Source organism: Lepisosteus oculatus, chromosome 3 (genome assembly GCF_040954835.1).
Source record: "Lepisosteus oculatus isolate fLepOcu1 chromosome 3, fLepOcu1.hap2, whole genome shotgun sequence".
Taxonomy (NCBI): Eukaryota; Metazoa; Chordata; class Actinopteri; order Semionotiformes; family Lepisosteidae; genus Lepisosteus; species Lepisosteus oculatus.
The window spans coordinates 59,123,338-59,139,693 of NC_090698.1; the positions used below are offsets into that span (position 1 = coordinate 59,123,338).

Sequence of the window (16,356 nt, forward strand, 5' to 3'; positions counted from 1 at the left end):
TGGGTGGGTGATATGGTATACACCATGGATGGGATGCCAGTCCATCCACAGGCACATGTTCACACTAGGGATGATTTTCCCAATTAACCAGTATGTCTTTGGACTCTAGGAGGAGACCCACATGAACACGGGGTGAGAATACTGTACAAACTCCTTGCTGACAGCACAATAGGAATTGAAACCAGGGTACCAGCCAGAAATCTGGCCTAACTAAAATAATTTTAAAACTTATTTTTCATAATAATTTAATCCAGTACAGTATATGATACTATATATACAGTATATAGCAATTGCTCTCACCTCTGCCAGTCATTTAGGCTCTAGCTGTTATCCCACTTAAATTCCTCTCTATCAGGAACAACACCAATTTCTAAGTGTTTCTTCTTCTTTTTCAATAAAGAATAAACCACTTTTCTGCATAAATCCCTAAAATGCATCTCATCAATGCTCCAGTTGGAAAAAAAAGATGTCCAGTCTTTTCGACATATTTCAAAACTATGCTCTGAAACTTTTTTGGTATCACTCTATGATGGCCTCCGATGAGAAAAATAACTTTAATCTCATTATTGTTTTTTTAATTAAATTTTATACAGTAGCAATGGGATTGTGACTGCTGCTGGCAAGCCATAACATTCATTCAGTTCAGTGTACAGTATACTAACAAGGAACATTTAGTGAAAGGAAAGAATCAAGGGTTCACAGAATGTTTAAAAAAACATGGCACATCTCAGTCAAAAACCTTTTACAAACAATTGTCAAATACTTCCAAGTCCTAGATGTTACAACTTACAAATCCAAGAACTTTCAGTTTTCAAAGACATTATATGAAATCTATATAGATTTTAGGTACTGAAGGGACTCCAGTTCTTTAAAATATAACCTTTTCATTTAAGAGTTCCTTGTTAATGGGCAAACCATACACCAGTTCAATAATATCTTTACAGTATGTTGATTTAGATTGGACTTGCACACAGAAAGAGCTTATGCAGTAGAATTCAGCACTTACCGTTTTCATCTGCTTTGTGGTCCTATTTTTATCTCAGGACTTTATCGGAATTTATACATTTCTCAGGAGTTATGAAACAACACCTTGTTTACTTTAACCAGTCATCAACCTCTAAACCCTTTACTAACAGATAACATTTGGCCCGGTAATGTTACTATTTATGCAAATACGAATTGTGGAAACAGCTGAAAAGATCATTGGAGCCTCCCTCCTTTCCATTTCTGTCACCTATGACAAACCCTGCTTACACAGGGCCTCCAGTATAGTAGATGACTCCTCCCATCCCTCCCAAAAACTCTTCAGCCTCCGCAGTGTAAGGGCCAGCTCCACCAGACTCTGGAACAGCTTCTTCCTGCAGGCTCTCAGGCTCCTCAACACCCTGGAATCTACTTGCACCCACCCCAATTCCAGAAACAGGGTTTAAATCCTCCCCAGTGTGTTGTGTTTATTGTGTTATGTATTTGCCTTGAAATTTGCACTATCTGCACTTTTTTACTATGTGTATCCTGTCTACAATATCTGTGTCAGTGTCCTGTCTGTCCTGCCTGTATTTGCACCGTGGATGAGGAGGAACGATATTTTGTTCCACTGCATACTTGTATATGGCTGGAATGACAAATAAACGCAAACTTGAACTTGAACTTTAACTGCCAGTAAAGCAAACTTTAGGTTTAATGAAGACTAATGTTGACCTTTCACTAGCAGTAGATATTGCTTCTGCAACACTGTACAAAATCTGAACCTGATAAATGAATCTTTTCTGAGAAAAATATTTTCTCAACTACGCAGGATGTTCTGTGTATTTTACTGCATGAGTTACATGTGAAGCACACTGGATCTCTTGCAATTAAACATACAACAAAGTGTCATACCATATGTAATTAAGAGGAATTCCATAGAAAAATAATAGTGTAACCAAGTGGCTTAGAATTTCAAGTTCTCAAGACAAAAAGATAATAAAAGATAGGTACAGTGTTTACAGGAAGATCTTAAATGTTCACAAAGATGATAGATGAAAGTGATTATAGGAAGAACCATTACTTTCATAAACAGAGTAATTGATCATGTTTTACCAATATGTTAAACATGTGCCATGAAATTATGTTTTAAATAAAAACATCATTTCAATATTACATTCGGATTTATGCTGTTTAAGAGTAAAGAATAAAATGCTTTCTCTATCAAATGATTTGTAGTTTAAGTCTCTGAGAAGTGAACAACCATTTTCTTTGAAATTAGAAAAAGATGTCTAATCAATCCCACTCTCACAGCAGATCCATGAAATTCTAGTACATCTAATACTAACAATGTTACTGCTCCTGTAAGATTGAGGTTTATGTTCTCAAGTTTTATGTTACCAAATCTCAAATAATGTTTTTGTGTTGTTGCTCAGAAAATGTCAAAGAACATGTCAAAGAACATTTGTTCAAAACTTGATTTGCTGACGCCTTTAAACCCTTACCATACTGTAACCAAGTTCCAGGAAATAAGCTGAAATGTAACAATGTTAAATACAAATAGCAATATCTATTCATTCACTGCTATGTTTTAACAGCAAATTATACTGTGGTTTAAAGAGTCTGGAGTTTGTGATTTGGCTCATGAAAACGTGACAGGGAGAAAGAATTTCGGAAGAAATGTGTTGGGAACAGAAGAGGGTGGGGTTAAGAGTGTGCCAACACCAAATACCTCTGCATTATATGGAAAAGATCTAGGGACCACAGAGAGGTCTCTGTAAATCAACTTTAGAAAGTTTTTTTTCCCTTAAAGAAATAATTTGACTGTATGGAGGTAAAAATTGGAGACTGGGCGATCCTGAAAGACTCAACCAATTTGATGAGCCTGGAAATCCCCACATTATCAGTGTCAGGTCAGGGCTAGGCGATTAGGTGAATGTAAAAGGGACTGTCCGAGTGATGGAGTACAATTGCCAGAGAACCACTGGGTTTGGATGGTCTTTAGTGGACCATATTGTTCTTGGTTTGTGCAAAAGTAACACAATAGGTACCAGTGAGGTGGAACTGTTGTCATGAGAGACAAGCTATTCCTCCAGTTAACTCTCCTGTAAGGCACTGCATAACTTTTAGCATAAGAAATGATTGGATAAGAGAATGATAGTGCTTATTTCTCATTTCTCCTGTTCTGGTGCAGGGATTCTAGTGATGAGTGAATTTAATCAAGATGACCTATCATTAAGAGGTTATGGAACTGAAAAAGGACTTGTAAACCCAACTAAGAACAGGTAAAGCAGGAGACAAAATTAAGCCTAGGCTATAAAAGCTGTACACAGTCCTAAGCTAATACTGGACATTTGGAGGAAAGCTAACAATCTCAGAAAATGAAAAATTAAATGGTTTAACATAGTAACAAAATATAATGATCACAGTAAAAACAAAAGAACTGGCAAATAGACAGATAAAAGGAAATACATTTTGCTTACTCCAAAAGTTAAATATAAACTATAGTGCTTAAAACAGCACAAAGTGCAGATGTTTTGGTCAAAATGTAACTATCTGAAGTGGTGAAGAATGCAAAAGAAAGCAAAAAATGAGCATTTAAAACTGTCAATTTGGCAAAGTCAGCATTGCAATTAATGTCAAGCATCCAAATAAAATCATTAAAGGACAACAAAAATATAATTTGATATCAGTTTAAAAGGAATAAACATCTAAGAACATACAAAACAGTTACAAGTGAGGAGAAGCCATTTGGTCCACCTAGCTCATTTGGTTTTCCAGCACCCAACTGATAACATTTTGAAAAATAAAAATATTCAACAAGGTCAAAGTGATGAATGTTCTCAAATTAAGATCTGGCAACAAGTCAGGTTTGTACATTATTGAACATTTCTTTATTTTCCAAAACAAAAACAAAAAACAACACAATTTAATAGTAAATATCTCAACAGCAACATCATATACTGTAAGTCACATCAATAACAACTCAATTTCCAAAACAAATTTTAAAGAGATACTCCTGGTGCGTTTTGGTAGTTCTTAAGACTTCACAGGAACACTGCTCCGAAGTATTTTTAAAATCCATTTTTGTTGGTTTGAATTTACATCCAAAAATACACTCGATTCTTGTCATTTTATGTAAGATATTTCTAGTGTTATTTTTATTTCACAAGCTTGTAGATTTAGCTAATAACATTAAACAACTTGGAATTATTGATTCATTTGGGATATTTATGTCTTATTAGTTCTTCAAAAACTTAAAAATGCTGATTAGAAAATCTCACATAGTTTGTAGAGCATCTGAATGTGAAAAACAAAACATCACACTGGATACCAATGCATTGTCCTAAAGAAGAACATCTTCTACAGCCTTTTTATGTTTCATGATAGCACAAAGAAATGCATTATCTTTGACAGAGTATTACTACTGCTGTATTATCATAGAGGGGGAACTTAAATGCTTTTAATGTTTAAATTTTATTTTATCCATGTATGAGTTTAGAGAAAAAATGCTAAATTACTACTTTATAAAATCCACATAGTATTTATGCTATATATAGCATAAACACTATGTGGACCTGAAGAAGGCTACAGGGCCGAAACGTTTCGGCTGACATCAGATCTAGCTTATCTTACATGGTAAGGCCTACGCAGGACCTACTGTACATCTCTGCTCTCTGGGTCTGTCTCACATATTACAAAAGACAGTGACTGACAATGGCTCAACCGTATCTATGGTTAAGGAACAGAGCACTGTACTGAAGACAAACAAAAACTCTTTTCGAGTGTCTCTGCCCTTATTTTGTAATTTTGTATTAGGTACTGATTACTGTAAACATATTAAAATAGTCTACGTATTTTGCTAATTAATTATCCATTCCTCCATCCATAACACTGTTGCTAAACAATCATTGCTTCATTCTTAGCACTATTTAGTTCTGGTAGTAAACTGTTTATGCACAGATGTTTAATTATTTTACATAGAATACCTGCTTTGTGCAATCTCAACAATACATATAAAAGTTCCTTTCCAGTCTCCTAACCTCTCCCCTGTTTGTATTGCAATGTTTAGGCATCTTCCCATGGATTCAGAAGAACACGTATTGTAAGTTATATGAATTACTTTAGCTTAAACCGTTAGTTTAATACAAAACACTACTAATAAGGCACAGAGGTAAATTATGGCAACTAAAATCAAAGTCTGAAAACTTCATTCAGAAATCCCAAATCTTCACAGCCCACATCTTGGCACTATGTTTCCACATACGGCATACTGATGTCTTCACTATTATATGAATATTCAATCATTTTCAAGGGTTTTCCCTATGTACAAAAATAAAGTTATAAGAAGAAAAAAGAAGTTATGAGATACATTAATCAAGTTTATTAAAATAAAGTATGATTTCAAAATCAAACTACTTTTGACATATTTATTTTAAATAAATATTACTCAGTACTGTTCAGGAAATTCCATTTAACACTGATCTCTTCACTATGTAAACTATTCTACAGTTACAACTACTGTAAAGAAGCAATGAAAAAAAATTGTGTTTATTAGAATTCCAAGAATCTAAAGTATTTTAATTTCTGCTTCTATATTGAAAAATATATGGAAAAAGCCATAAAACGGTTCCTATGTTTATTTATGTACCACGCACAGAGATTTACCTGCTAGCTTTTGTATTTCTATCATTATTTCTTCATGTACAATGGAAAACAATTCATCTCTCATCTTGGTCCCATCCAAATAAACTGAAAAAAAAAAGAAAAGAAAGAAATTTCAAGGACTTTCAAGGCTTTTATAATTAAGTCCACAACGTATTTCAGGATAAATCCAATATTAGTTTAAAATCCACCATTTAGCTTAAAATCATACACTGAGAGGCATTAAAAATGCAACAATTAAATAGATTTTCCGATAACACTGCAGTAGACAGGAAAATGTCAATCATGCTTTTCGCTTTTTTAATGCATTAGTGCATGAGGTTTCAGCAGTTCCTGTTACTGAATGATCAAGTGTAGTACAAAAGGAAGAGTAACTGCATACTGAAAATGTTCTCTCCTTTGCATTCTCATTATTAAGTGATGGTAAGCAGAATTTTTGCCAATTGGTAGATTTTTTTTCTTTTTCAAGTATTTTGGCTTTTGATGTATCAGGTGTTCATCAAGGAAGACTGTATTATTTGAAGACTGTAAACATTGCCTTTCTTTTCTTGAGACCCACATGACAGCTTTATTCTTCCGGTATAAAAAATGCTATGGCAGAAGAAATCAATTAGGTTAATTTTTCTTTAAAATTTGATTATTTGACTGTTAATTTCCTTTCCTCAATCAGTCTGGGTCTTTATAACATGAGTCCCTAAAGCCACTTGTCCCTGGCAATATGTGACTGACCACTGTTTCTCAGGGGGTAATAAATCCAACATAGATGATGAGGCAACAACATTCTGGCAACAAACTAGATGTACACCAATGATGAAAGTGCTTTAATCACACAAGACTAACGGGAAAAATGAGAACAAATGTGTTAACAGGAGGTAGTTCTTTACTCAAAGGGCTGTGTATGAAGCAAGCTGCTCAGCCATGTTGTTTAAACTCCCACAGTATGCTAGCTTCCACCAAGAAATAATTGGATCAGATCCTACAAAGCAGGCTTCGAAAGGCTGAATATAACTATTCTTCTACTCTCATTAATAAACATTTTACTGTCCTCAGCATAAAGAAAACAGAAGAGCTCCATCACTGGTGAATTGTTTCTGAAAAAGCCACATTTTACCATTAACATAACAAAAACATTCTAAAACCACGAGTAATGATCTCTTATCACAGGACTAAGCATCAGCTCTTTTTTCATTTAAAAAAGTGAAACATACTCAGTGCAGAACCAGTTGCTTCCATTTCCTTTCTGTTTTTCACATACATGGGCCAGACGTGTCCATCAAAGTATCCAGGGGGATCAGGGGGTACATATACTCTAGTACTGCAAATCAAACAGCCATACACCTAAATCAGGCAATTGTATTTGGGGAAATTGTATGGCTAAGAACACACACAGAAGAATGAAACATGATACAATATGTGTATACAAATGTTATAAAAACAATACTGATGTTCTGTTTGAACAAGGACCACCCAGGAGCCATTTTAGTAACATTTTAAACTTTAAAAATAAAATACAAATGTTTGAAAATTTACTGAAAAAGAAAAAGTAGTTTCAGACTAGGGAAGGAACCAAGACAATCAAATCATATTCTTGGGTGTCAAATCGGGACACTCAGCCACTCAATGGCAAATGCACATGGAACAAAAGTACAGACTGGTTTCTAGAGTTAAAGTAATCCATAATATTTTTAACTATCTTTTAAACTGTCACTTAATGCTGGTTCATGTGATCAGCAAAGACAACCAAGACCAGCAAAAGAAGAATAAGATAAAAAGCAAAATTCACAAACCATTCTTCTGTTAAAGGTTTATTATAATGTTTACAAATCACAGGCTAGAAACCTACTGTATAGTATAGTGAATATAATTCTTGTTTTCTTGCCTGTAACAAACCTTAAACTCCATGTGGCACAAAATCATTTTCACAATTAACTATTAAAGTGGTAAGGAACATTCCTGGAAAAACAAAATATCAACCTGAACAATTTGTATTCATGCATTAATCTAAATGGAGAACTGATCTACGTTACTATTGTCAATTTCAAAATTCTCTTCTGGGGAAATGACTAAACAGAATTTACCGCAAGACCATTTGCAAAGCATCAGCAACTGTATTAAGTTTGGAAATCAAAATGCCAGAATAGTCCCTGAACCCATTATGCTATCAACATTATGCTATTTTGGAAGTCCAAAAGAAGTTTGTAGTTACACACATTTTAACAAAAGTGAAGAGGGTTTAAGTTTTAAATATGAATACAAAAGGAACCTATTACCTATTTTTATTTTCCTTTCTATTTTTAATTCCAAGTCAAATGAGTTTGGAAACTTAAAAAAATAACTATATGTGAAGAGGGCTCTGTTCTTCTCAAAAATCATGTTTTATTACTTGAAAAGCATTACACTTTACAACATTAAAAACGTTAAACCATGAATGCAGTAAAAATCTAACATCTACAGTAAATGTATTTCTTTGGATTCTCATGTTGCATTCAGGACAATATAAAGAAAAACAAGAACACAGGTATAGCTTGTGTATAAAAGTGTATAAAACGTTTAATAAAATTAACATTTTAAAATTATTTAATTCTTTGATATTTTTACAGCTATACAGTGGGTGACTACAGAAGAATCTAGATATAATGGGGAACACCTGGCTTGTGTCAATAATTCCAGCTTCAAAGCAAAGGGATGTTTGACAGAGATGGTTAAGGTTCAAAGCAATTGTACAGTAAATTTTACCTTGGTTTAATTAACCTTAATTAAGTTCTGGGTAAATGATTAAGTGTCAATGAACAGTCCAGAAAAACAGCATATAAGAGGATGGTGAAGGGGATAATGTACAAATAAAGAACAGACAAGAGACAAGAGAGGGAGGGCGAGAGCTTCACTTTGTTCCAGATCACCCAAAAAAGGCCAGATTGGAACAACAGTAAGTGTTTGAACTTTGTTAAGATTGCCCACTATTCTGCAGTTTTCAACTTTGATTTCCTGTTTAAAGAATCCCTCCACTAAAAACAGCCTCTCCTGGATTGTGGGTGCATATTTAGAATATGAAGATAGGTTCCCAATAATTTGCTGGCATTTGGGTTTACAGAGAGAGAGATTTAACCACAGGTTTTATTCAATTTAGTTTAGAAGGCAGCTTTCTCTTCTTTTGGCCTTTGTAGGCTTTATTTAAGAGCCAAATACTCGGTAACAGTCTGGCGTTTTCTGGTTGGTTACGACATAAGGTGACATGTGTTGGTATGTACATTAGTGTGTGTATTGTCACTTAATATTTGTTTAACCCAGTGTGCCTGAATTATTGCTCTTTTCATTACAGTCGTGCAAGAGAACAAAGATCTAATGTCCTTCTAACTATACCAACCTCTTGATTATTTTGTGCAGTACCCTGCCCTTTTATAAGAGAAGGTAATGCTGTTTTCCCTGTGTACATAAATTATCACAACTTTTTTATAAATGTCTAAGCCACCATATGCACAGTCATTTAAAGAAGAAAGTTAACTTACAGGAAATTAACTGCATCATATAAACTGATAAAACCCTTGGATATATTTAAGATTCCAAGGCTGAATAAAACTGCATTTACTCTTTATATTACAATAAGTACTTGTAGCCACAATTTTTTTAATTTTAGGCAAATTCTAACTTGCAATATTAGAAATTGATGCTTTAGAGCTCCAGCATGTTATTAGACAAAATGACTTGTGAAAACAGTTAATAAGACAATTAAAGGTTTCAAACAAAATCTAAAAACTGCATATCCTGTTCTTTTAAAAACCAAACAAAGGTAACAAATGTGCCTGTCTGGAACATTTTTTCTTTTAAGAGTGTGAATTTGGATTGCTTCAAGCTCGCATGATTTTTCCATATACAGTATCTATGCATATCATTGAGAAATAATGGGGAAGACCAAATCAACAACTACAAAACTTACCATCTTCGTTTTTTGCATACTTCATATGGAACTTGTAAGTAATATCTTCTATCAAATAAATCATTCAAGGGTCTGAAAAAATAATTTTGTTTTCAATTTTAAAATTGGCAGACAACATTTACAAAACAAATATCACCGTGCTCTGATAATAAAATTTATAGTAAAAATATTTGTATTTTTATTTTCAGAACTGATGTGCTCATTTATGTCACTGGACTATATTTCCCTATATCTAAAAGTAATGATGATATCTATTAGTCTCCCTGAGGCTACTTGCACTTCCAGAATCTGTGAGCCCCATAACTTTTAGAACATAGGTTAAAATGTAACCTCCTGACCAATGCCTTTCCATTTTGAAAGAACAAAACTTTCACTTAAATGTTTAAAAAATAAGGACTGAATGTAAGAACTTTTAAGGAAAGAAGCTTAAACAAATCTGCCCAATAAATGCTTAGGAAGGCCAGTGCCAACAGAACAAAACCAAGGATTCTGGATTGTCTGAGGGCGTCAGTTACAGTAGGCCATGCACAACACAAGACTGTTCTGATACAGGTGGCATTGAGAAGGTCAAGAAACACCACACTAGTGTTTTGAATAAGAGCTGTGAACAAGAAAAGTATTCCCAATTCATCCTGTCACTATTGTTTTGGCTTCTGCGGACAACCTCGACAAAATTGCTTTCTTACAGCCGACAAATATCAGGAGCTTCTAGAATCAGTACTGTGTGGATGTTTTGGTTCGTACGTAATTGATGAAATTCCTGATCTTTACCGAAATCTTTGGACATTTTTGTTATTTTCGTTTCCTTACTGTTACTTGGAACCGTGCTGCGTGCAGTTCTGGCATTGGGCACATGCAAGGCATGCGACTGCCATCGACCAACAGCAGTGTCGCCCAAGTACTTGACACCAGTGACAAACCAAGGGGGTAAGTGGCTTTACAAGTTCTATATAAAGTAAGCAAGCAACAGGAGCAAGACAGGGTACACCCTGAAAGTGACAGTCCACCACAGGGCAAACAGACACAAGCACAGACATGCACACTCACCCCAGGACCAATTTTCCCAGAGGACAGTTAATCTAGCAGTATGCTTTTGGACTGTGGGCAGAGTGCCCAGGGGATATCCACACAAACACAACTAACACCTCACAGATGGCAACCTAGGTCCAGAATTGAATCCAGGGCCCCAGCGCTGCATAGCAGCCATGCTAACCACTGCACCACTATGCTGCCTTAATAGAATAATAACCTCATTTAATTATGCTATTAATCATTTTTAAATTGCATAATATTATGAATATGGAATTTTATTTTTTGTATACTTTTCATACAATGCTTTGTTAGAAAGTAATGACATATAATTCTTCTAACGTGGGCATTACAAATCCCGGGGCGTTTTATGAAAAGAGTAGGGGGTGTCATCCTGGTGTCCTGGCCAAATTTCCCATTGGCCTTTAAAAATCATGGCCTCCTTATAATCCCCATCTATGAATTGGTTTCATCACTCTGTTCTCCTTCCCACTGTTAGCAATATGGCTCCTGTCGCATCATTCAGGTAGAGCTGCACATTGGTGGTGGTGGAGGAGAAAGCGCTTTGAGCAAAGTGTCCAGAACAGCACTACATAAGTGTAAGCAATTATTGTTAAGTATTATGTGGAAGGGGGGGACTATATGTCCTAGCAGAATCTAGAATTATATTAAAATCAAAGCACTGTTTTCTATCAGTGGCAGCACTGACGTCTATTTGGAAAGCTATAAATCAATTAAGCACCACTTAGTTGAACCCTGGTTAATGAGGAAAAAAGTCGCCATCCGATGCTGCAGCACCAACAAATTCTAACTTTGATGTTTACAGTAACTGACACTTCATGTAATTTTTGATGGTAAGAATTAAGTAAGCATTTATCTTTTACAATATCGACATCTACAGTAGTACACAGTTGAAGAATGTAGAGAAACTGCCTTATTATTGTGTATGGACAGACATTATAGACATTTATAGTTTAAAAAAATGGTCTTTAAGAGCAATCCACATACCTGCAGTTACTGATTATAAAACAGTATGGAGTATTTATCATGCTTATTATTGCCAAATTAGAAGATGTCACAGAGATTTGCAGGGATCTGGGGGCCCCGTAAATTGTGCATTACTTTGTACACGCAGTGGATTTTCATTTTAATATTTTGAGTATTTTTTAATCTCTGAAAATCTATAACGGACATAAAAACTGTTTTGTACAACACGTGAGGCTAAAAAAGAATTTTACTCCTGTTAGGTACTTACTTGTAGTTAAAGAGTAGAAAGCCCTCTATTATGAGTATGTACACATCATCTCGCACTTCAGTTGAATCTTTAAAGTTTGGAGGATTTTTTAATTCATTAATTTTTAAAAATGACCTTGGGTCCTTTCTCCAGGATTCAATGTCAAGCATCATACTATCCATGTCAAGGGCATCAATAACTAAAATCACAAACCAAGACATAAGTGAGTTTTTTATGCCATATAGATGCATAACAAGCTTGAGTCTATACTCTCAAATTAAATATTATGATGAAACCTTTGTGTAAATTCACTAAAAGCCCCAACATTCCCTGTGTTACAACAGTTTTTTTTCAAAAGCCACTTACAGTATTTGTAACTTTATTGTACACCCTGTAGCATAAGAAACTGAACTTCCATCATCTAAATGAAAGTTTAACAATGTATTTTGCAGTGTAAAGCAAGCACTGTGTGATATTTTTGCTGCAATTATTTTCAGACAGAGTAAAAAGTTAATTTGGCAAAACTAATATGCAAACCCATAGGTTTCACTGATATATGTAAGGTAAGTGGTCAGCAGTGTAGCCAAATAAACTATAAGGGTTTAGACCTCTGCATTTTTCAGTGTTGTGTTGTAGTTGCATATGTCAATACCAAGGGAAAATTATTAAAATATTCAAATTATCCAGTTCCATTTTACAAGATAACAATGCTCAGGCTTTTTTACACACAACTTTAATCACCTTCCCCAAAGGAGGAATAGTCACACTTTATTTTGAGCATGCATGTCACTGGACAGCATTTTTTTTTAAAAAGTGTCAGTGGACTCCTCAGGTACAGCTGTAAAAGTGTTACCCTGAAGAATCAAATGTTACTTCCCTGCTAAAAACACTGGGCCAGCACATTAATAATGCCACACCATTATCAGTCAATTCAATTTTACAGAACGTACACAGAATCTTAAGAAAGTGTCAGGTGAAGACAAGATGGCGATTTCTCGATTCCTATATTCCTCAGAAAGCACTGGGAAGTGACATACCATCTTCAGTCACCTGACCAAATGATGGAAACAATTAGTTATGTGACAGATTGAACAAGTATTTGGAGGCATGGATCCTGGCTGCTGTTGCTTCTGAGGGAGAAATGAGCAAGGAAGCAGCCAATCAAAAGACCCACTGTATGAAGTGCGAGTCCTGGAGAGAAACCTTGTTTTTTTTTTTAAACAAGGGTTTTTTGGTAGTTTACCTGCCCAACTTTATTTTTATGTAGGGAACTTTGAAAGTTTGGTAGAGGTTTAACAGAGCTAGGGTTTTGTATTTTGAGTTTATTTCCTCGCACCATAAATGAAGATAGCTATTTTAACCTTGTGTCTCTTTTACCGAGACCTGCCTATTCAAAGGTCATGTTGTGGCTTCCTGCCTTTGGGTACATGTATGATTCTATGATATTGTAATCTGTTAGTATCACCAAATGTCACCGAAGGTATGCCTATAAATAAATCAATTATTTTAAAATAGTTTTTACCCTTAGATGTAAAACAATTCCCCCATTAAATGGAACACCATGATATTTTAATACTATTTCCAGAGTATTTGTTTTACCATCATACTGTTTGAAACCACTGCTGTCCACTGCTACCAGAGATTCATCCTGTAAAATAAATAAGTGAATAAATAATTATGCAAGCTACACAACAGACATATGTGTATGTGTCTAAGAAGCAGCAAGAGAAAGCCACACCCTTTGTTAATCCAAGGCTTTATTCACTTCTCAACTGCAAAGCTTTTCAAAGTCAAATGTGACTTTTCTTTTAAAAAGAATCTCAATTACAATTACACAAAAATTACACAAAAAAGTTAGGTGAGCTCAACGGGACACAGATTTCATGTAGTCTTTACTTCAAAGATATACAGTATGTAACCACACATTTACTTTTATATTTAAAGTGAATGTCTCTAAATATTGCCGATGACACTGGATTGAACACAAAATCTGTTCTTCTTTTAATATGACCAAATGTATACACAGAATAACCCAAAAATAAAATAACACTGCACTTATCATATTAATCCCATGATCTCAAATACAATTTGCTTGACTGTAAAGCAAAAGTAAGTTTTGGGTCACTCTCCTAAAACCATTGGAGGGCAAGTTACATGTTGATTGTGCTTTGGGATGCAAAGAAAAATGTTAAGAGCTTTACACCTGGTTTTCAGCAAAGAAGACCCATTTGTTTCCTTCATAATGCATATCTTTCTATGCACATTCTTTTCTAGACAGTTCATACACATCACTATTAATAAAATATTTACTACAATGAAAAGAACTGAATCAATTTGAATCTTACCTTGAAATATTTATCCTGCGATATGATGAAAGTGTTGGGAATATGTTCATAAACTTTGTTTGCCAATGTTGTTTTTCCACCATTTGTGACTCTGTGATACAGAAAGAAGAGAATCTGTAAACCTTCCAATCAGTAAGAAAAGTACAGTAAGAACATATGGAAGGCTGTGTCCAGAAATACATACATTACAAACTGTCAAAATATATAGTACTGTGGTACTGTGGTACTGGAGCCCATCTGCAGGGCTCTAGTGCAAAGAAGCAGACTGCACATACTGTGTTGGTTATTTGAAAATATAAATTGACAATAAATTATGTGATGATAAACAAAGGAAATAACATCTGCTTATACTTACCCCCCAATTCCAATAATTATTTGTCTCATGATTTTTGGTTGAAAATATCCTGCAAATGAAATTTGACCATTTTAAAAACTTTTGTAACTTAAAACAGACAGTTGTTTCTGCATCGGGACTAACCAACTTCATTACTGAGTCTCTGTAACCGGTTCCTGTCAGTACCTTTATCGAGAGAGCCACTTGTGAAGTCCCTCCTGGACTTTATCCCTCTGCTTCACTAAATAAGTCCCAGAAATGTGTTTGTGTTCCCACTGACTTAAACCTGTTGTTTTCACACCCAAGCTAAAATGAACTGGCCCTTTCTCACAAAACCCCCTAACAGACAGTGTTTCTCAGTTACAATACCATCTCTCTATCAGCTCTTTGATCTTCTTCAGCCAGGGTTCAGACTGACACAATAACAAAACTGTTCTGAGTAAGGTAAAGATTTGCTCATGTTTTTCTGAGTCTGAGTAAGTTCATATTCTGGTGCTTCTGGAATAAAGGGTCGAATTGCCAGATACTGTCAATAACAACAACCTACTGGATTGCATGGAAAAGATCACAGGTACTGTATATTGCTTTACTGGTTTGGCTCCAGTTTGGTAATGAGGTCAATTTGTTAATCTGATATTGTCCTGTTTTCAAGGAGTCCCACAAGGTCCTATGCTGGGACCTTTATTTGATACTCATATGGTGTGATAATAATAATTAATAATAATTTCTTATACTTATATAGCGCTTTTTTGGACACTCTACAGATAATGGGGACTCCCCTCCACCACCACCAATGTGCAGCCCCACCTGGATAATGTGACGGCAGCCATAGTGCGCCAGAACGCTCACCACACATCAGCTATCAGTGGGGAGGAGGGCAGAGTAATGAAGCCTTTTCATAGATGGGGATTATTAGGAGCTCCTGTATTAACTAAAAGAACTCTATGACAGCACAAAGTTTTTGTTCTCTCTAAATTGCTTTGGCTCCCTTTGAATTTGAGTGACCTTTAAGGTTCTCATATCTACGTTTAAAGCACCGAACAATTAACTTTAATCTAAGGATTTACTGCGTAAGCATATTTTTTTCTTTGCTATTGCCATAGTTTTGAAGTTGAATTTTTCGAAAAGCGTCCATACTTTAAAATGCATTACCAAACCACCAATGTTTACCACAGTAGGTCAAACCCTACTGATTTTGAAGAAAATCTGAATGCATTTTTCTCGCCTAATTTTAATATTAAACAACGTTTTAAAATGAAAAGGTGAAGAATACAAAGGCAGCTACCTTTTTCCGTCCCTTTCAATGCGTTATTTCAGTATGCCATACAGAATCCTCAAAGGTCTTCAGCAGGTAAGTTGTAGACAAAAGTACCACAAAATCGAAATTTAATTAGTGTTCCTTCTACACGTAGTAACCTTTCGTGAAGTTGCTCATCACTCTCTTCTCAATATAATCAGTCGCCCGTTAAACAGGCTCCATTTTGGTGCAACATTTCTGTAGAAATACAGAAAAGTTGAGAGAGAGTGCACAAGAGTGTCTGTCTTTAACAATGTGCCAGTATTGTACATGACCCATGTAGTCACTAATACCCACTAGTAATTTGTCTAAAATGTATTACATAGAACCTGGACACACGTTTGCATTTCCAGCTGCTGTTTCTGTTTTCTTCTCAGCATGCAGCACCAAGAATGATTTGAGCCTTAATGGCTAGTTCAAGGGAACAGTTTCGCGGATGTGAGCAGTTTCCTACCATCATGCGCAGCTCATCTCTTCCGCATCAAGGGTGCGCTTCGCCGTTGGGAGTCCTACTTCCTCATTGGTTTCTCTAGTTAGTTTATCCCATTGAATTTC

At 35.2% G+C, this 16,356-nt stretch overlaps 1 protein-coding gene across 6 annotated transcripts; it reads right to left on the minus strand.

The window, feature by feature from the left end:
• Positions 1-3,834: 3,834 nt before the first annotated feature.
• Positions 3,835-16,346, minus strand: nmrk1 (nicotinamide riboside kinase 1). Of its 6 annotated transcripts, none has more exons than XM_015368314.2 (10): positions 16,256-16,346; positions 15,790-15,999; positions 14,526-14,574; positions 14,171-14,261; positions 13,425-13,473; positions 11,847-12,024; positions 9,563-9,634; positions 6,837-6,943; positions 5,632-5,715; positions 3,835-5,286 (listed from the first exon to the last, which is right to left on the minus strand). In XM_015368314.2, exons 3-10 carry the CDS (start codon positions 14,552-14,554, stop codon positions 5,264-5,266), a joined length of 633 nt encoding a protein of 210 aa, XP_015223800.2. In that variant the 5' UTR covers positions 14,555-14,574; positions 15,790-15,999; positions 16,256-16,346; the 3' UTR covers positions 3,835-5,263. The 6 variants fall into 6 exon arrangements, with proteins under 6 accessions (XP_015223800.2, XP_015223805.2, XP_015223813.2 ...); XM_015368319.2 differs by lacking the exon at positions 16,256-16,346 and adding an exon at positions 16,141-16,210; XM_015368327.2 differs by lacking the exon at positions 15,790-15,999 and having other exon boundaries at positions 16,256-16,344.
• Between the last annotated feature and the right edge of the window lie 10 nt (positions 16,347-16,356).